Source organism: Rhagoletis zephyria, unplaced genomic scaffold, assembly GCF_001687245.7.
Source record: "Rhagoletis zephyria isolate East Lansing unplaced genomic scaffold, Rhagoletis_zephyria_1.1 Rzeph_scaffold_00165, whole genome shotgun sequence".
NCBI classification, from domain to species: Eukaryota; Metazoa; Arthropoda; class Insecta; order Diptera; family Tephritidae; genus Rhagoletis; species Rhagoletis zephyria.
In genome coordinates, this window is record NW_016157249.1 from 231,642 (window position 1) to 247,899 (window position 16,258).

General features: G+C 36.4%; 1 protein-coding gene across 1 annotated transcript in view; it reads left to right on the top strand.

Annotated features, from left to right (window-relative positions):
* bur (GMP synthase burgundy) overlaps positions 1–16,258 on the top strand; it is a 411,333-nt gene that overhangs the window by 226,591 nt on the left and 168,484 nt on the right. Inside the window, exons 6-9 of the mRNA XM_017606747.1 lie at positions 12,643–12,739; positions 12,797–13,166; positions 13,226–13,418; positions 13,473–13,644. Of these exons, the coding sequence (XP_017462236.1) occupies positions 12,643–12,739; positions 12,797–13,166; positions 13,226–13,418; positions 13,473–13,644 (832 nt within the window). The remainder of the gene's footprint in view (positions 1–12,642; positions 12,740–12,796; positions 13,167–13,225; positions 13,419–13,472; positions 13,645–16,258) is intronic.

Sequence of the window (16,258 nt, forward strand, 5' to 3'; positions counted from 1 at the left end):
CAAGCTATAAGTTTAATTGTGTTACCAAGTTTAGTTAAGCGCTGTTATTGCTTTAACAAGTATTGTAAAGTGTTTTTACTGTATTAGCGAGTATTGTAAATTGTTTGTTGTACAATAAAGTTAATTGTACTACAATTTGGTCATCGATTGCATTTATTTAACAATCCAGCGATACGAACCGAGGGATTTGGGAAATCCGGACGAGGTTTCAAGGATAATCGTAACAATATTTATGTACATATTCACTTGTGATCAGCTAATTAAGCCAGCAACATTTGATCAAGTTTGGCTATTTGTCTTTTGTTTATTAAATGTTTATTATGTTTCCATAAAAGTCTAGCTCTCTTCCATAAAAATCTAGCTCTCTTCTTCATCTTATTCAATTTTAAGCTAATTTATTTTTATTCTTATGTAAGCCAATTATCATAGTTGTAAACGACAATATTATATACGATGGGCTTAAAAGACATCAGTCTTATGCACAGCCAGCTACTTAAATAAATAAATAAATTAATTAATAAATAAAGCGAGAACAATGAAAAATTCATAGTTTTCTAAAGATCGAAATATTAAAAGCAGCCATTCCGCCTATGTACATATATCTCGCTCGAGAGCGGCTGAACCGATTTATTTGAAATTTCGGACACCTGCTGCAGACGTTCAAAGGATGGTTATCGGCTAACAAAAATCTTCATACATAAAACGGGCGTGGAACCTCCCATACAAACCGAATTTTTTATACCCCATATCTCTGGAAATGTTCATGGTATCTAGAGTTTTGGAACTTGGTATGGAGATATATGAAATCCATCGCATACTCTTGGAGAAAAATTGGAGCTATCGGAAAAGGGGGCGTGGCACCTCCGATACAAACCGAATATTCATACTGCATATCTCTGGAAGTGTTCATGGTAATGTGATGGAACTTGGTATTGGCGCATATGAAATCGATCGCATACTCTTGGAGAAAAATTCGGACTATTTGAAAAGGGGCGTGGCAACTCCCATACAAACCGAATTTTTCATAATAAGTATCTCTGGAAGTGTTCATGGTAGAACTTTATACGGGCGTGGCACCTACCATGTCGAAATTTTTCTTATTGCATATCTCTGGGAATGGTCATGGTACAGTTCTGCAACACTTCGTATGGAGATACATATATGAATTTTAACAAAGTTTTGTGTGTGTGTTTGAGTGGGTCTCTGGATAGTTTAGTTTCACAATTTAATACGCCAGTTGGCGCTGGAGTTGAGTTATTACTAAAAATCTTTTTTATGATCCGATTTGGCGAATATTCAAAACATGTATTGGAAACGGTAAAGGCAATCCAATTGTAAAAAAAGAGCTGCCAGGTGGTGCTGAGGTCAAGTTATTACTAAAAATCGACTAGTGAGAAAAGGTGCCGTGAATGTCAGACTAAATCAACCTGTTGCACCATTGAGTACATCGAACTCTCGTGTGTTACANTTGTAAATTGTTTGTTGTACAATAAAGTTAATTGTACTACAATTTGGTCATCGATTGCATTTATTTAACAATCCAGCGATACGAACCGAGGGATTTGGGAAATCCGGACGAGGTTTCAAGGATAATCGTAACAATATTTATGTACATATTCACTTGTGATCAGCTAATTAAGCCAGCAACATTTGATCAAGTTTGGCTATTTGTCTTTTGTTTATTAAATGTTTATTATGTTTCCATAAAAGTCTAGCTCTCTTCCATAAAAATCTAGCTCTCTTCTTCATCTTATTCAATTTTAAGCTAATTTATTTTTATTCTTATGTAAGCCAATTATCATAGTTGTAAACGACAATATTATATACGATGGGCTTAAAAGACATCAGTCTTATGCACAGCCAGCTACTTAAATAAATAAATAAATTAATTAATAAATAAAGCGAGAACAATGAAAAATTCATAGTTTTCTAAAGATCGAAATATTAAAAGCAGCCATTCCGCCTATGTACATATATCTCGCTCGAGAGCGGCTGAACCGATTTATTTGAAATTTCGGACACCTGCTGCAGACGTTCAAAGGATGGTTATCGGCTAACAAAAATCTTCATACATAAAACGGGCGTGGAACCTCCCATACAAACCGAATTTTTTATACCCCATATCTCTGGAAATGTTCATGGTATCTAGAGTTTTGGAACTTGGTATGGAGATATATGAAATCCATCGCATACTCTTGGAGAAAAATTCGGACTATTTGAAAAGGGGCGTGGCAACTCCCATACAAACCGAATTTTTCATAATAAGTATCTCTGGAAGTGTTCATGGTAATGTGATGGAACTTGGTATTGGCGCATATGAAATCGATCGCATACTCTTGGAGAAAAATTCGGACTATTTGAAAAGGGGCGTGGCAACTCCCATACAAACCGAATTTTTCATAATAAGTATCTCTGGAAGTGTTCATGGTAATGTGATGGAACTTGGTATTGGCGCATATGAAATCGATCGCATACTCTTGGAGAAAAATTCGGACTATTTGAAAAGGGGCGTGGCAACTCCCATACAAACCGAATTTTTCATAATAAGTATCTCTGGAAGTGTTCATGGTAGAACTTTATACGGGCGTGGCACCTACCATGTCGAAATTTTTCTTATTGCATATCTCTGGGAATGGTCATGGTACAGTTCTGCAACACTTCGTATGGAGATACATATATGAATTTTAACAAAGTTTTGTGTGTGTGTTTGAGTGGGTCTCTGGATAGTTTAGTTTCACAATTTAATACGCCAGTTGGCGCTGGAGTTGAGTTATTACTAAAAATCTTTTTTATGATCCGATTTGGCGAATATTCAAAACATGTATTGGAAACGGTAAAGGCAATCCAATTGTAAAAAAAGAGCTGCCAGGTGGTGCTGAGGTCAAGTTATTACTAAAAATCGACTAGTGAGAAAAGGTGCCGTGAATGTCAGACTAAATCAACCTGTTGCACCATTGAGTACATCGAACTCTCGTGTGTTACAATTGGCCCAATGGATGTGATTTGCCAATATTATTATGCGTTAAAGCTTCATTCGGAGACAGCAGGGTTGAGTTGTGCAGTGGTGAATCTCAAATCACCACCTGTCGAAATACCGTAAAAGCCAGTTTCATGAAAGCAATTTAATCAAAATTTATTTTTTTTAAATTGAATTCAATATATAACCTGATAGAAAAAATCATTTTTCACTTAAATTGCTTTGGTGAAACGGGCCTTTAAGGTCCCACCCGACCAATGCACACGAGAATGCATCCGTTTTAGATATTTTAGCAACGCTTTCACTTACAAAACTATTGGGAACGGGTTCCAAAAAAGTATGGTAAAAGTACTACCTGTCGCTGTTCATTTGTGGCAGCAGAACTCTCGTTCTCTACATGCGTTTTCAAAAGGTTTTTCGTAGTGTTTTCGACAGTGGAAACGTATCTCAGGCGGAAGTTATTTCGATCCGTTTCGCTATCGAGAAATCAATGAAAACGGCAATGTTTTCGATCAGAGCGATTATCGAGATAGTAGCGAAAACGAAAAAACGTTTGAAAACTAGAAAACGTTTGAAATACGAGACTCTTAGTTGAGGCGGAGCTTGAGGGTAAGAGAAACTATCGTAAAACTCGTAACATCCGTTAACATACGTTTCTTGGTCGTGTGGGGTATTTCATCTCAGTCTACTTATGTATATTGTATTTCTGTTGAACAACTATAAGATAAAGTTTCTAGGGCACATTCACTATAGATCCGGATCATTGTTGCCACCAGGGAACTTCTCATGGACATAACACTTGTATTTATTTATTTATTTGGTCTACAGAAAAATGTTTTCTTACAGACAGATGAGAATAGAACATTTANCCGACCATGATCAACAGCCTGTCCGCAGCGCGGAGCGGAAACTAGGTCTTTCCGCCCGCCGCACACAAAAGTACACTGAAGACTAGGCCTCGCCAGCTACCAAACCTGATATTTTATATTATATTTGGGGTATTCACAACGGTGTCGTAAGTGTCGTATTGTTGTATGTCGTAAACTTTAAACGCATAAAAAATATATTAAGGGGGTTTGCAAAGTACGATCAAAGTCATATAATGAATTTTTGCAGTGTTAAAAATTAGTTGGTTGTCGTTTCAAGTTCTCTAAACATTTATTTAAGCTTTTAAAGTTTACGACATACAACAATACGACACTTACGACACCGTTGTGAATCCCTCAAATATAATATAAAATATCAGGTTTGGTAGCTGGCGAGGCCTAGTCTTCAGTGTACTTTTGTGTGCGGCGGGCGGAAAGACCTAGTTTCCGCTCCGCGCTGCGGACAGGCTGTTGATCATGGTCGGTAAGGTCGGATTTCCGATCCATGTTCCCGAAGACATTACTTTGAATGTGTGGCAGGCGGAAAGCTCTAGTTTCCGCTCCGCGCTGTGGACAAGCTGTTGATCATGGTCGGAAAGGCCGAGTTTCCGATCCATGCTCGTATTGGCTTACGCGGTCGCGAAAATATACGACGCCGATTACAATTGTACTAAGCAGTCATAGATATTGTGTAATTTATCGTTCCCGGTTAAAGATATTAATTTATTTAGTTACAAAAAAGCGATTCAGATATGTCGAAGCAATCATAATGTTTGTAACAATCTTGGCATAACCATCGTAAAGCATCATGCATTTCAAAGTTTGATTTACAAATGCTCAACACAACCGTGGCGCAGTCGGGAAAGTATGCGAGTCGACCACGTTTACCTCATAAACTGAACAGAAATACAGTTCACCAGCTGAACGATAAGGTGCAATGTAAGGGTTTACATGTTCTTTATTCAAAATCTCAAGTAAGGTTTTCTTAATGGTAAAAAGTGAGTCGGAGGTGTCAAAATAGTCGTAATGCTTATTAAAGTAGGCATAGGCAACGAAAAGCATCATTCATTTAAAAATTTGTTCTACAAATAGTTAGCTTAATGGGCTTGTAATCTCTAAACGGCCAAGAAGGAATACAAAAGGTGATCTGATTCAGTAGAAAGGGACTATTGACCATCCCGTTCAAGATCTTAATCATGAACAAAACGCCGAGCATCTCTCTACGGCTGTTCAGCGTTGGCAAATTTATGAGCTTCAAGCGGCTTTTGTACGGTGGGAGATTTAATGTCGAATCCCAAGGCAAATTATTTAATGCGAATAATAAGAATTGTTTCTGTACCGACTCGAGTCTGTCAGAGTGCGTTTGATATCTAGGATTCCATACGACAGACCCATATTCTAAGATCGGCCTGACTAGGGAGGTGAAGAGAGCTTTAGTGACATAAGGATCTCTGAATTCTTTAGCCCAATGTTTGATGAAAGCCAAGACGCCCTTGGCTCTATTAATACAAGAGTTTACATGAGACTTGAATTCAAGCTAAGGGTCCATGGCTACACCTAGATCGATGAAATTAGTTACCTGATCAACACTATGTTCACAAATGCGGTAGCTATATGATTGAAAGGGTCTTCTAGAGAAACACATAAATTTAAACTTTTTCAAGTTAAGTGACATAGAATTTACTTCGCACCATTTAAACACATTACTAAGGTCCACCTGTAATTGTTCCCTGTCTCCTGGAGCACCAATGAACTTAAGTAAATTAACGTCATCTGCGTACATTAAGCAATTCGAATACTTCAAAATATTTGGAAGATCGTTGATGAATAAAAGAAACAGAATGGGGCCAACGTGGCTACCTTGAGGTACACCTGACGTCATATAAATTACGTGAGATGAACATTTTTTAAAGATAACCCTCTGTTTCATGCCAATGAATTAAGAAGACAGCCAGCGCAGCAGGATTGGAGGGTAACCAATTTTATCAAGTTTGTATATTAGAGTTGAATGAGATACTTTATTAAATGTCTTGCTGAAATCAGTGTAAATGACGTCAGTTTGATAATTACTTTTGAAACAATTGTTTACATTTGTAGTGAATTCAAGAAGGTTTGATACAGTTGATTTACCTTAACAAAAGCCGTGCTGTGATACATCGATAACGGGCGTTATAGAATAAGATAGTTCTTCCGTAACGATTTCTTCAAATACTTTAGGAATGGCACACAGCTTAGCGATTCCCCTATAATTCGCAATATTCAACCTTCTTCCATTTTTATAAAGCGGCAAGATATACGACTCCTTCCACAAAGAGGGGAAAACTCCTTGCTTTAGAGAAGCATTGAAGATGTTTGTTATACCATGTTCTGACCGACAACGAAAACACTTGAAAAAGAGTTTTGGAATTGTGGGCTGAGGGCTGTTCACACCGGCTGTTAGTGTTTTCGTTGACATTTCTTACATCCTCGTATTGCAGTTTTGCTACACAAAAACAAAACCAAAATGCTTTTCCCACATTTTCTTTTCATTAGCAACCTCTTACTTTCATTCTTATTTTACATTGGCCAGCCAATTAACAATAAATACGAAATAGCGTATTAAAGATGATAAAATATGACTTCCACTTCGATAAATAATCGAAAAAAAACTAGTGAAGACACCGAATGGAACGAGTGGAACGTGAGTTTTCAAGTAGTTTTCAGCGAAAACTGGTTTTCGTTTGACAGATTTTACATAGACGAAAACACAAGTTTTAGGTCGAAAACCAGTTTTAGCAACGAAAATATGTTTTCGATGTCGGTCAGAACATGGTATTAATGGCTTATATAGATAATCAGCGCAACTTATTAGGACACCGGAGGGCATACCATCCGGACCGCTTAGAAAAGAATTTTTTAAACCATTCAAATGAAGGAGAACATTGTCAGCTGAGATTGAAGGAATACGGATGTGGTCAAACTGTGGGAGTGGAAAAGGATGGCTAGAAGTTTTTTCATTTGGCTCGACAGAATAGTTCGATTCAAAATAATTTGCAAACATATCAGCAAATAATATCATCACTAGAAATAACATCATCTGATTTCAGTGTTGAGGGAAACCCATTTATTTTACGTTTTGAGTTAACAAAATGATAAAATGACTTGGGATTAGAAACGATGTTAATGCGAATTTTATTAATGTAATTGCTGTAACATTTTCTGTTTAAGGTATTGTATTTATGACGAAGGATGGAGTACGCGGCGTAGTGAGAAGACAGGCCTGATTTTTTATAAAGTTTAAATGATTTAGTTTTTTGATTTTTTAAATGCTTTAGCTCTGAGTTAAACCACAACGAGTTACTAGGTACGGTATTTTCTTTAACAAGAGGAATGAGTTTACTGAATATATTATTCAAGATTTTACTAAGGTGTAAGGCACTGTTCTCAACATCCCCTCGTACTCAGGCCAGATTATTCCANAATGAATTAAGAAGACAGCCAGCGCAGCAGGATTGGAGGGTAACCAATTTTATCAAGTTTGTATATTAGAGTTGAATGAGATACTTTATTAAATGTCTTGCTGAAATCAGTGTAAATGACGTCAGTTTGATAATTACTTTTGAAACAATTGTTTACATTTGTAGTGAATTCAAGAAGGTTTGATACAGTTGATTTACCTTAACAAAAGCCGTGCTGTGATACATCGATAACGGGCGTTATAGAATAAGATAGTTCTTCCGTAACGATTTCTTCAAATACTTTAGGAATGGCACACAGCTTAGCGATTCCCCTATAATTCGCAATATTCAACCTTCTTCCATTTTTATAAAGCGGCAAGATATACGACTCCTTCCACAAAGAGGGGAAAACTCCTTGCTTTAGAGAAGCATTGAAGATGTTTGTTATACCATGTTCTGACCGACAACGAAAACACTTGAAAAAGAGTTTTGGAATTGTGGGCTGAGGGCTGTTCACACCGGCTGTTAGTGTTTTCGTTGACATTTCTTACATCCTCGTATTGCAGTTTTGCTACACAAAAACAAAACCAAAATGCTTTTCCCACATTTTCTTTTCATTAGCAACCTCTTACTTTCATTCTTATTTTACATTGGCCAGCCAATTAACAATAAATACGAAATAGCGTATTAAAGATGATAAAATATGACTTCCACTTCGATAAATAATCGAAAAAAAACTAGTGAAGACACCGAATGGAACGAGTGGAACGTGAGTTTTCAAGTAGTTTTCAGCGAAAACTGGTTTTCGTTTGACAGATTTTACATAGACGAAAACACAAGTTTTAGGTCGAAAACCAGTTTTAGCAACGAAAATATGTTTTCGATGTCGGTCAGAACATGGTATTAATGGCTTATATAGATAATCAGCGCAACTTATTAGGACACCGGAGGGCATACCATCCGGACCGCTTAGAAAAGAATTTTTTAAACCATTCAAATGAAGGAGAACATTGTCAGCTGAGATTGAAGGAATACGGATGTGGTCAAACTGTGGGAGTGGAAAAGGATGGCTAGAAGTTTTTTCATTTGGCTCGACAGAATAGTTCGATTCAAAATAATTTGCAAACATATCAGCAAATAATATCATCACTAGAAATAACATCATCTGATTTCAGTGTTGAGGGAAACCCATTTATTTTACGTTTTGAGTTAACAAAATGATAAAATGACTTGGGATTAGAAACGATGTTAATGCGAATTTTATTAATGTAATTGCTGTAACATTTTCTGTTTAAGGTATTGTATTTATGACGAAGGATGGAGTACGCGGCGTAGTGAGAAGACAGGCCTGATTTTTTATAAAGTTTAAATGATTTAGTTTTTTGATTTTTTAAATGCTTTAGCTCTGAGTTAAACCACAACGAGTTACTAGGTACGGTATTTTCTTTAACAAGAGGAATGAGTTTACTGAATATATTATTCAAGATTTTACTAAGGTGTAAGGCACTGTTCTCAACATCCCCTCGTACTCAGGCCAGATTATTCCAGATATAGCTATTTTAAGCTTGTTGTAGTTAGCGTATTTGAAAGAATATCGCCGACCTTTCGGCTTTCTAGTTTCAGGACAATAACATGAATCGTAGGATGGTGCCAAGGACAACTCAAGTGGTGGGTGATAAGGGTCTATAGGTATAACTAAAGGATCGCCGAGTATTATAGTGCATTTGTCAGTATCATCAATAAACGCTAAATCAAGACATTTACCCAAGTTGTTGATAACTGAATTAATCTGATATAGACCAAGATCGGAAAGTTCGTTAAGAAATTGGTTAAGTACATCCCGAGAAGAATTTGGCACCAGAATTCCATCCACCGAATTCCAGGAAACACGCGCTAGATTTAAATCACCACACAACTATCGAATCGGAGGTTTTGACCATGGCAAATAAAGAGAGCAATAATGTAGAATGTTTAAAGTAAACCGAAGGGTTAGAGTTTGGTGGAATATAAATTGCAACAAGAAAAACACTACTTGAGGGGCACCGTATTCTAACACAGAGTAATTCAACATCATCTGAACCAGTGAACTCAACTTTTTCAGAAGAAAAGTCAGTCTGAACAGCTATTAAAACACCCCCGCCTTTTCTATCTAAGCGATCATTTCTAAATATTTCATACTTACTACACAATATTTCACTATTAAACACATTCGGTTTTAGCGAAGTTTCAGTAAAAACCAAAATTTCCTAATTTGAATCAAAAGACTTTAAGTACAGCTCGGTTAATTTTGTATTTAGACCTCTAACATTATGGTAATAAATATTGAAGAAAAAACTACTTATAAGTTTTTTGATCCTGAGGAGGGAGTTTGAACAGTATTTTCATTCCGAGCTCGAGGTTTAAACTCAAACTCTCGAACTAAAGCACCATTGGGCCAGAATGAACCATCAACAATGTTTTGAAAATGGTCGGGGGAAATATCAATTTTGAAGGAAGATATGCTCNTAAATCAAGACATTTACCTAAGTTGTTGATAACTGAATTAATCTGATATAGACCAAGATCGGAAAGTTCGTTAAGAAATTGGTTAAGTACATCCCGAGAAGAATTTGGCACCAGAATTCCATCCACCGAATTCCAGGAAACACGCGCTAGATTTAAATCACCACACAACTATCGAATCGGAGGTTTTGACCATGGCAAATAAAGAGAGCAATAATGTAGAATGTTTAAAGTAAACCGAAGGGTTAGAGTTTGGTGGAATATAAATTGCAACAAGAAAAACACTACTTGAGGGGCACCGTATTCTAACACAGAGTAATTCAACATCATCTGAACCAGTGAACTCAACTTTTTCAGAAGAAAAGTCAGTCTGAACAGCTATTAAAACACCCCCGCCTTTTCTATCTAAGCGATCATTTCTAAATATTTCATACTTACTACACAATATTTCACTATTAAACACATTCGGTTTTAGCGAAGTTTCAGTAAAAACCAAAATTTCCTAATTTGAATCAAAAGACTTTAAGTACAGCTCGGTTAATTTTGTATTTAGACCTCTAACATTATGGTAATAAATATTGAAGAAAAAACTACTTATAAGTTTTTTGATCCTGAGGAGGGAGTTTGAACAGTATTTTCATTCCGAGCTCGAGGTTTAAACTCAAACTCTCGAACTAAAGCACCATTGGGCCAGAATGAACCATCAACAATGTTTTGAAAATGGTCGGGGGAAATATCAATTTTGAAGGAAGATATGCTCCTTTCGTATGAAAAATTAAATTTTCTAATAGCTATGTGCCGGGGGTTAAGCTTTGATGTTATATAAGATTTAACATCGTCTACCGAAGTTTCACTAGAAAACCGCGAAACAAACACAGATTTATTCGCAGGAACTACGACTAATTCTTTGGGTAACGGAGAAGGTCCACTTTGAGAGGTAGGTTCAGACACAGCTGTCGTTTTTGCTGCAGCCCTTGTAGTGACATCTGAGGAAGATGCAGCTTGAGATAACTCAACACACGGAGAATTAAAACTTATTAATTCCTTATTTAAGCCGGGAGTAGGCAAAGAATCAATTGGCGGAGTGTCAATGTCTAAAGCATTCGGATTAGGAACAATGCTATCTCCTCCATGCTTCCGCTTTTTCGAAGCTTGTCTAAGCTTGGGTGATGGAGAGGATGAAGATTCAATGCACTTAAAGTTTTTAAAAGCATCTTCATATCGCTTAAACTTTTCGTTTAGAAGTTTCAACTCCTTACCCAACTCCTGGAAGCCACTTCTTGCGCTCCTAAACATTCTACAAAGGTCAACTTCGGTTGATCTGCACATGGGGCAAGACCAACGAACACCTTTACTATCGGTTATGATATCGTCCACCCTACCATTGAGACCAGCACATTTTACGTGAGCTAAGTCATCACACAACCAACACGCAACGCAACGTTCCAAGTCGTTTTTAATGTTACATTTTTTCGTTCGGTTATTTAAGAAAACCAGGGAACTTCGGACATAACACAACAATAGTTCGGTTATTTAAGCGGCAAACGACCACCAAACCATAGTCTTAGCCGTTGAAGTTGCCAGTACAAATCGTAAATGTGGATTGTCTGAGAAAATGTTGGATCAAAATGTTTAAATTAAAAATCTAATTTTGGGTAGGTCGAAGTTCGCCGGGTCTGCTAGTAAATAAATAAATAAATAAATAAAATAAATTTTAATTTTACCCATAGCGCACGATGTACTCACCGTCTCGACTTTAATCGATTTCGCCCCACAGCATCGATATTGTGTCAAAAATTAAAAAAAATCGATGTATCGATGTCAGAATCAATTTTTTGCATCTCTACCGCACAGCGGGGACGGCACAATGTTGACTAATACCTTGTTTATACCGATTCATAAAGAGCTTTGATCCAGTTCGCTGGGTTTTAAAACGGATGGATAAACCAAATTTCATACGCTCTGAATTTCAAAAGTGTATTGACTCGAATTTGATTTGAAATCGGTTTTTTACTTCTCACATCGGTTAGAAAACAGGTATAAACACATCACTCATTTGACGCGAAGTAAAAAAGACTGCTTTTCTTTATACAGCCCGTTTTAAATTTGAATTATTATTAAAGTAAATTTGAATTATTGCTCGCTTCCATTTCAGTCAGTCGCTCAAATCAGTTATTAAAGAAATATCGAAATAAAATAACAAATTTTGTATACTTTTGAATACGGTTTCACCGAGTGCGCTGTAAAGAAAAAAGTATGAACGTTTGAAAGAAATATGCGTTGAGTCAAATTGGTTTTTTTGTTAATGCGGTTCTTGCGTAGGTATAAACAAGGTATAATTGTCGATTGTAGTAATTTGTATCATTTTCACAAGTTTTCCATGTTTTCATCTATTTTTATTTCCAGAATACACCCACGTACTGAAAAATATTTAATTTTAATTATAATTTTCAAGTCAAAATGACAACTGACGGAAGCCGTCGTGCGCCGCAATTGTGTTTACTCTGACGGATTTCACTGGGGCGACTGTACAGCTGTTCACTTACCGCCGACCGCTTTACCGTCGTCCGCTGTAATTCTGGGTAGAACTTAATATTGAAAACTGCTTTTAGCTTTGTCAAAAATCTTTCGATAAAAGGAGCAAAATATTAAAATAAAATGCTTGGACATGATAAGAATTAGCGTCAGAAGCAGCTGAGAGATATGTATAGTGAATACCAATAATCACCAAAATGTACAATATTTTGAAAGAAATTAAAAATCAGACTGCTTTACTTTTCTGTGGAATCGAGCATATGTATTATATTGATCCATATATCTTATATTTGCAAACTAACAAAAGTTTTAATGCTTTTTGCAGCTACTTGTTAGCGGAGGGGTTGATTCAACTGTTTGTGCTGCTCTGTTACGTCATTCTTTACAGCCGAATCAAATTATTGCGGTCCACATCGATAATGGTAATTTATTCAGAAAAGGTAGGTATTTCAAAAACATTAAAATTTTTTTTTTATTAGGATTTATGCGTAAAGGAGAGAGTGGCAAGGTCGAAAAATCTCTACGGGACATTGGTATTGATCCGTTAGTAAAAAAGGAAGCATATCGATTCTTAAAAGGCACAACACAAATTAAGAGACCTGGACAGTTCTCAATTGTAGAAACGCCTATGTTATCTCAAACATTTAACCCTGAGGAGAAACGTAAAATTATCGGAGATATCTTTGTAAAAATTACGAACGATATTATCACCGAAATGAAATTAAAGCCAGAAGATGTATTACTTGCGCAAGGCACACTTCGACCCGATTTAATTGAATCTGCATCCAGTTTAGTAAGCCAAAATGCAGAGACTATCAAAACTCATCATAATGATACAGAATTAATAAGGTTTGTAATGTCAAAAATATATGAAATAACTTTAACAAATTTTTTAATTTTATTGTAAGACAATTGCGGTACTCTGGGCGCGTTGTAGAACCTTTAAGCGATTTTCATAAAGACGAAGTAAGAGACTTGGGAAGGGATTTAGGACTACCCGCTGACCTAATTGAAAGGCAACCATTTCCAGGACCGGGTTTAGCCATACGGATACTGTGTGCTGAAGAGCCTTTTATTGAAAAAGATTACTCAGAAACTCAGGCAAGTCCATTTTAAATCAATAGGATTTATGAAAGAACTTTTTTTTAATTGTAGGTTATAGCAAAAGTTATTACAGATTTTCATAGCAAACTACAAAAAAAGCATGCACTAATAAATCGCGTAATTGGATCCACTTCAGAATTAGAGCAAAAAGAACTAAAACGAATATCGTCAAGCACCAAAATCCAAGCTACAGTTTTACCAGTGCGTTCTGTTGGTGTGCAGGGTGAGTATTCAGCAACATGAATTTGTAAAAATGAAAATTTTGGGAAATCAAGTTTGAAAGTTTTTTTTACAAGACTTAACTGTATATTCACCCAGCCAGCAAAATCGTTGTAAGCGAGCTCGTAACTGGATATTTTCTCGAAGAAAAGCCGGCTTAAAAGTCGTTTATGATAGCCGTCTACGATTCGTTTACGAGTACTTTTTCGCTTGAAATTGTCGATCGCCTACGAACAGTCGTAAACGGATCGAAAAAGCATTCGTATGCGAATATTATATATTGTAAAATATTGTGGTTTAAGAAAAATTTCCAACAGAATGAAAATTTTTTCTTGTGCTGACAAATTACTACAAGCGTCGTTCTTTTACTTTTTTTTTGTTATATCGTTTACGAGCCTTTTTCTAACTTTTTGCCGATCGAGAATCCATCGAAAACATAATGTTCGTAAAATGTACGTTTTCTTGCTGGCTGGGCAGGTAATTGAAATTGTAAAATAGGCGTGTTTTTTTTACACGCATACGTATCTGCGCTTAAAATTTGTATGGAGCAGTAAGCGACAAACTTTATATGCGCTTATGAATAATTGTCGATAAAATCAAAATTACTTGTTTTCAAATGGAAATTGTCGATGCTTGTTTTTTTTCAAACGTTAAGCGTAGATGTATATGCGTAAAAAAAAAACACGGCTAATATGTGCTTTCCGTGTACACATGGTACTCTGGGTTTTGGTATAATATAGAACAAGCTTTCCCAAAGTGGGTGCCGCGGCACTCTGTGGTACCGCCACCGTATGCCTGAGGTGCCGCTAGTGGCTAGAGCATACTAGTGGTGCGGGCAAATTCTTTATACTTTCCATACACAACGCAAGCGGTTTGATCACACTTCAACATGGCGGTCAGAAAATCAAAAAATTTTGATTTTTATTTTAATTACCTTCAGCGGCAAAGGGATATTTCGCTTGGTTTGTCAAGCCGCTTGTGTGGTGTATTTCGCTCTTAAGCGTAGTTCCCCAGTACGTTTTGTCAACGAAAAACTCTATCAGAAAAATTTCAGAAAAATAGCCGAAACGTACCCTTTCACAACCATTTTCGGTACTTTTGTAGACCTAATCCGCGTTCATCCACTTTTCTTCTCATTTTCGGATTAATTTTCGAATTTTTTGCTGGCTGGGCTGTTCTCGCAACAAGCGCAGCAGCTTCGCTTGACGAAAGTACCGACGTAGTGAGACTTTTGGTTCGATTATCGATAGCAATCGAACTTCAGTTGCGTTGCTAGTTGCCAAAACGATATTACGGATCGCAACTGGCAACTTTCAACTGACAACTGCAGTTGCTACAAAGCAGTGTTGGAAAATTCAAGTACAAGTACCAGTACAATTAAATTACCCGGTAATTAAAAAAAATAAATACCAAGTATAATTACTTTTTATTCGTAATTGGTAATGAATACCCATTTTTTTAATTCTTCTGCAATTACTTTCAATTACTTTTAATTGAAATTGATTTTTAAATAATCACTACAAATATTTTGTAAATAGTACGATAATCAACAAACTCAAACAAAAATTCTTTCACCTTTATACATATGTTCATAAATAAACTTAAACTACAAAATATTAATTTTTTTTTTTTTATACTTAACACACAGTCACATAATTATACCCCTTCTGTTGAAAAACAATCAAAACGAATTCAAAAACTCACGCAAAAGCTACCTAGCAAGGCAGGATAAACAAAAAACATAGATTAATCACTGAAATGAAGAGTTTGCTTTTATTAAAACTAGGTTTTCAAATGAAAAATCGGTTAGCCGTTGTCTTCTTGCGTTGTTAACGATATTAGCTATCGAAAACATCCTCTCGACTGGAGCTGATGATGACAGTGGAGTGTTCATTTGCAATGATACATCACGGAGTAAAGGATATTATTCCAAACTTATAAAAGACGTACTTCGATCGTGCAAGTATTGACAAAATTGTTCAGCGACCACATCTGAAAGCGTTGGAGAAATTGACGGTGACGAACTTATAGCAGCAGGTTGGCTTGATTCTACGCCTATGTCATCTGAAATTTTTTCAATAATGTACTGTATAAGAATTACTAAGTTATATTTACCAATATCGGCGAAATCAAAAAAGTCATCTTCTCTACCTTGGCTGGGAATAACGGCGTCAATCGGTTGATTGTTGGAAATCCTCTGCAGAACAAGTAGACGATTCCATTTTTTGCAGCGCAGTGAACCACCTCGCTTTTATCTCCGGGCACAAAATCGATGCTAAAATTGCATCATTCGCGCAATCATCCAGAGAAAAGTAGCTCTTAAAACGAGTTCTCAAGCATTGCTCTAACCCCACTGCTATAAACTTACCAACGATGGGATAAGACAACCGTATACCAAATTTTCCTCTCTCTGTAGGTAATCAAGTGTGGCCGCGATTGGTGTCATTAAATATTTGTATTCTTCTAAATAATTAATTTCACTTGGTAAAAGTTTGTCCTGTTGCTGTATTCCAAGTCTGTCCCATAAATTCTCAAGCTTTTCTTTATGTAACAAAAGCCGAAAAATAGCATCATACGTTGAATTCCATCTAGTTACCACGGGTCATTTGAAAGAACAC